Source organism: Asparagus officinalis, chromosome 1 (assembly GCF_001876935.1).
Source record: "Asparagus officinalis chromosome 1, Aspof.V1, whole genome shotgun sequence".
In the NCBI taxonomy this organism is placed as follows: Eukaryota; Viridiplantae; Streptophyta; class Magnoliopsida; order Asparagales; family Asparagaceae; genus Asparagus; species Asparagus officinalis.
The window spans coordinates 20473023-20479022 of NC_033794.1; the positions used below are offsets into that span (position 1 = coordinate 20473023).

Sequence of the window (6000 nt, forward strand, 5' to 3'; positions counted from 1 at the left end):
GAGCCCTGTCAAATAAATTGCAGAAAATAAAAATCTTACTTAATGAACTAAGGTTAATTTGCTTTAGTGGTTCCCAGCAGTAACATACCATCCTATAGAACTTCATATTTACACAAAACTTCGGCTTGTATAATACAATTTCCCAGTTTTGCTCATATAAGAAAATTCATACACGTATTTGTGTGGAACTTTAAAAGTCTTATTCTTCCTTCTGGAGTATATTTTAACGTGTTTCAAGTAGTCATACTTAGAGAACTCAAACTGATAAGAGTGACAAACAGAGCATTAACTGGCCTTCTAGTGGCAAAGAGATAAAACAACACATGTACATGTAGAAACACAGGGACAGAGCGCTTACCTGATTGATATATGACACTTGAGGTTCGCATTCATTTGTCGCATCAACTTCATCATCATCTGGATAGGGAAAAGCTTGGTTATTCCCCTCTTTGCGAGTTCACCAACAATACTCTGATCAATCCCAAGCTTAAAAATCTCAAGCCCCTCATCATCTCCCCCTTTCTTCGAACTCACCACCTTCTCCTCCTCAAAATACCTCTCCTCCATCGCGAATCCAGCTCGAGCGGCATCCGAAGCCCTAAAGCCCAAGCTCCTCGTACCCAAATGAAACCCTCTGCCCCTGATCTCAAAGATTCCGCCTTTCTTTGATCCATGGAGGTGGTCGAGGCTGGAGATCGAGGAGGGGGTGGAGGTGAAGGATTCGGAGGGGACCAAGCGTAGGAGGGCGACTAGGGTTCGTGAGGGGTAGAGTCGGAGATTTCTGGCGGTGGATTTCTGGTCGCGGGAGATTTCTAGCGGCATTAGAGCAAGGAGGTAATTCTAGCGTCCCCGAAGAAATCAACGAGGAGAGAAAAATCTGAGGTGGCTAGTGTTTTCGTCGATTTCTCTCGGTTGGGGAAGGAAATCGGGGAGAGAAAAAAATCCGAGTTGGAGGCTTTTTCAGTCGTGTTTTCCATCTTAAACCTTAGCGAACCAAAGCGATGAAAAGAAACGGGCGGAAGCAAAAAAATCCAACGTGGAGGTGGTGTCAGAGGCAGAAATAGATTTCCTTGGGCTCTTAAAGTGAACCAAACAGCCCCTAAGGGTAATGTGTAGCATCCATCATCCATGTTTCCAAGCTACAATACCAACTAGGGGTGCATTCGGTCCGGATACGGCTCAGATACGATGCTTATCATATCCATATCCGCTTACCCATCTCAGATACGGATACGGATACGGATATACCTCAGTAAGAAAAATTTATAATCATATCCGCTAAAATCGGATATGGTTACGGATATACATGCGGATATATAAGCGGATATGCATGCAGATACAAAACAGATATGAGAAAACTAGATAGTATTGAGAAAAACATAGTTCATATGATACAAAAGAGTTTGTTAATATGTCATTATAATTGAAAAGTTAAGATTAGACATATTGATCATCAAAATTAACCACAAATCCATAATCTAAGAATCGAAACTATCGTAAGAGTATGACTAATATGTATTCGGATATTTCGGATACGGATACAGATATTTCACTACAAAATCATATCCGTAACCATATCCTATCGGTTATAGATTTGAGTAACCATATTCGTATCCTAACGGATACAGTTACGGATATTTTCTCGGATACGGATACGGTTTAGCACACCTAATACCAACACATTGTACATTTTGTTGTTAATGTAGATTATTGAAATAGGTAGGCTTAAATGTAGCATTAGTTATAACCATGGGTATATAGACGAAAGCCCTTTTATTAATTATTTCTTTTAACTATAGGCTAACGAGGGGTACTATAGAATGAACAGCGCCAAACTACGATACCAAACTCGGTAACTTCAGTATATAGATGAATGAATAATTTATCATGTTAAAATTTAACCCAGTTTTCTTTTACCTCATACCAAACAAGCCCTTATTTTACAAATTCATCTTTTAAGGCAAATTTCAAAATAAAGATGATGTGAATGAACAACATGAGCAAAAACCAACTCTATGATTTGAAGGTTACATATGAGAAGGAATTAATTAGGGACAGATCCGTGTATTATCACCTAATTGCGGATGAACCCCATATGTCTATTCTTCCGGAATCCAGCGAGATCTCTGACTAATTTTAAAAAAAAAATTCATTCACCTCTAGAGGTCTATTTATCAAATAATAATAATAATAATAATAATAATAATAAAATAAAATAGAGCTACCCACTATCGAGCTGCGACACTAAAACTAGTAGGGACCTAGCTGCAATTGCGCTATAGGACGTGGGCCTGTGAGCAATTAACCCCAATTAGAAACCCACTTTCGTATGCAATTCGAAGGGCGGGAGTGGATAGGGTTTTTTTTTCTTTCTCCGCGTTTTTCTCGTTGAACTGGCTAGGGTTTCTCGCCGTCCGTTCTCTCTCTTCGAAGATCAGAACGAAGAAGAAGAGGAAGAGATGGATACTTCCTTTAGATACAGCTCCGATTCCAAATCTCTAAGGATCCGCGCGAAGCAAAAGCTCTCCGTTGACCCCAAAACCCTAATTCAGGTTCCCCCCAATTCTCATTCTCTTTCCACTCCCAACGCGTTTTAATTTTTCTCTATATTATTGGATGTTGTCTATGTTCACCCTGTTGGAATCTTGATAATTAATCTGCTGATAAAACATTTAATTACATCTTTGTTTTTGAGCAAGATTGTATCTCGAAGAAAATGTAGATAACTATTAGAACAACAGTTAATTATTTATGTATAGATTCACAACGTTCGTCCTTCTATCAAAGATCACACTTTTAAAGTATGGATGTAGCTTCAACGGGTGATAGTTGCAGACTAAGGATCGGAATCTCGCGATAGATTCCAGCCAACCAAGTGTTTTGGACTATGATTTCAGAAATCAACCGCAACTAGAAAACCCCAGACTCAATTATGTCACAGAAATATCAGGCTTCCAAACAAAAGTAGCTTGAAACATATAAAAACCTCATCCGAATCAGGATCTAGAACTTAAAGTTCAGATATTTGTCCACGGAAAAATCCCAAGAAGAAATCAGAATCTGTTATTCTGTTCATCTCAATTAAAAATAAAAATAAAGTACCATTCATTGTACTCAATAGTCTCCACGTTATAGCTTGAAAAAGATATGACAGAACCCTAGAAAAGAAATGAGAGCTGATCGACGCTAGCAAGTGATTTCGGTGAAGAGAAAATGGAAGAACCTTCTTTATATTTGATTTGGGCTTGGGTTTATTCCGTCGGACTCTTGTTCTAGTCTTCAATTAAGGCTGTTTGATCTTGATTAGGTTCTTGTTTTATTTTCCTCGGTCTGGTTTTACTCCACTGTCAATTCTGCGTCATTGATTGGAGTTGACAGTGGATCAATACGCTGAAATAGCTACCAGGACCGAACTTATCTATCAATTACGCTCAAATAGCTACCAGGACCGACTATGATGCATGTTAGTGAATATTTATTATTCGCTAAATTGGCATTTTGAATGTGTAAGGCTGGGCTCCAAAATTTAATGAATAATCTGTTTCCCAACACGACTGATAATAAAATTTAATGGCATAAAGAGGTCCACAGCTGCTGTCTGTGATATGATCATCAGCTCTTTTCCGCTGGAAATTATCATGGTCCTTTTCAACAGCACAAGCAAAATGCCTGTTTGTTTCCTTCTCATCAATCCAGACCCTTGTTATACTGCATGTATATTTGAGAAAGTGTTGAGTTGTGATGTCAATTTAGTCTCTTCAACATTATTTTATTTTAGGCTCATGGAGAATTAGATACCAGGACAGGGGCTCCAAGCTATCTTGCTCTGATCATTCGCCGCTTCTATCCGGACGTAAGTCATGCATTTTCCCCCTCTTTTGAATGTGCATGTGTAACACATGATGTATGATAAAAAAATGTGATATATTTTGCTGTTCCTTATTATTGTAGCTATCAGCTAGCGTGGGGGTAGGGGTTCAGACCAGTAAGGCGCTTCAGACTGCTAAACGTGACAAGTTCGGTTACTATATTAGAGGAAAGAAGGCAATTTCACTCACATCTAATGGTTTTGTGGGAATCAACATCAAAGGAAGGTGTGATACAGATAAAGAATTTAAAGAGGTTAGTATTACTGGTGGAAGCTAACTCAACCTCGATGAAGTACCTGTGATTTTAAATATCTATAATTCATTAGGAAAAAATTAATAATTTCCTTGACGGTAAGCCTAGTTGGCCTTTTCATTTATTTTAAACTTCATATAACCTACTTGTATTATTTTCTGGGAACTAATGCATTAGCTGAATTGTAGTTGTTTGAGACATGTGATGTTCAATTGAGTATTTAACCTTTGGAAGTAATTTATATGTTCATTACCCTCTTGGATTTTCACATTGGAAAAGGTTGCATCATGCTTGTTTTTTTATACATTTAACATAATTAACTCTACAAATTACAAAGTGCTTCCTGTAGTTTTAAGTATAGTAAAGCTCATAAGAATTTTAGACATTGAGTTATATTGCACATATATCACTGGTATCATAAGTTGTTTCCCAAGCTTGTCGAGAATTTGCATCTTTCAAGTTCTTTTTTCCTTATCATGCTTCAACTATTTATGATATGTCAGTGTCAGATGGAGAAAGTATGAAGGAGAATTAAGGAAAACGTCATAAAAGGTTTACATTTTTATTGATAGTTTCCTCTTGGTTTCAATTTCTCGAACTTAATGCCAGACGAACTAAGCTACTTCAACTCAAATGTAAAGACGTGAAGAAAGCTCATCCTAAAATAACATTTATAGGTAAAGAATAAGAGATCCCCAAGTCCGTAAGATTGCAATTTTATTGACAAGACTTTATATTCTGTTTTCAGCTTCAACCAAAGTTTTTACACTTACCCTTTGACACCCTTGAGAGTCCAAGGATCTTTGAGTATACTTTGTACTAAAGTATTATAGTGGAAAGATCTTTGAGATTAGGGCTCATGCGTCCACTTGACACTGGGAACTCGAGTTAGAGTTTGTAAGTCTGTTCTCCACCGGCAGTTATGTAAAATTGATTTGTCCAAAATGATTAATGTTTAGTTTATAAGGCCCAATATGATTTGGAAGGCAATTGATTTCCGTGCTGAATAGCATGTTTGCTAAGTTCTCATTCTCAAATCTCACGCTGACCTCAATTCTAGCCTTTTCTCTGTTGTCTTATTTCTGAACTTGTCTCTTTCTCTTTCTCTTAGTTCATTCTATTTTCTATGGCATGCTTATCCCAATTCTAGCTATTTCTTCTCTCGTTAACATTATAACCATCATCATCAAAGCTATTTTTCTGTCAAAACGGAGCGCTAAGTTCCATTGAAAAATTGCCAAAATTTTTATTACTTGCTTGAATGAAACTTATAGTAAGGAAGAGATAGCTGATGATGTGCCTGCAACCATCATATTCATCAAGCTGTTGTATGTTTCTTATGTTCCCATATGTATTGATGTTTTAATTTGATTATAACTTTTCTGTCTTGTTGGAAACACTGTGCAGAGGAAGGCAAGAGGAGCACTTGAGTTTGTTTGGAGCATACTTGACTTCCAAAAGGACCAAGATGTGAGAATTAAAGTTGGATATGAAATATCTCAGCAGGTACGATCTCTCTATTAGCTAAATTCTTTCCAGGTGGTATGCCTTTTCAGTACTGACTTTATCACTTTCTCTTCTTTGTAAAAGTTTAACTTTTAGATATAATCCATTGGCTCTTTATGTTGATCATTATGCATTGTTAAGAAAGCCAATTATATCCAACCAGTCTGATGATGTTTGCGTTATATCTTGTACTAAAATTTTACCGCCGCTTAACCATTGTGTGTTTTGTTTTGTTTTTTCCCCCACATAAAACACACAAATATCTGAAACTACCATATTGGCATCAAAAAGTTTTGTATACATTAGATCAAGTGTAGAGTAGCAAATGAAGAAGAAATTCTTGAAGAAAACAAGACTATTGAGGTATAAATA

At 37.0% G+C, this 6000-nt stretch overlaps 1 protein-coding gene across 1 annotated transcript in view; it reads left to right on the forward strand.

Moving 5' to 3' along the window:
* Window positions 2339-6000, forward strand: part of LOC109820837 (outer envelope pore protein 21, chloroplastic-like) — a 4102-nt gene continuing 440 nt past the window's right edge. The window contains exons 1-4 of the mRNA XM_020387033.1: window positions 2339-2552; window positions 3779-3853; window positions 3952-4122; window positions 5530-5628. Coding sequence (XP_020242622.1) covers window positions 2460-2552; window positions 3779-3853; window positions 3952-4122; window positions 5530-5628 — 438 coding nt within the window. The 5' untranslated portion in view covers window positions 2339-2459. The remainder of the gene's footprint in view (window positions 2553-3778; window positions 3854-3951; window positions 4123-5529; window positions 5629-6000) is intronic.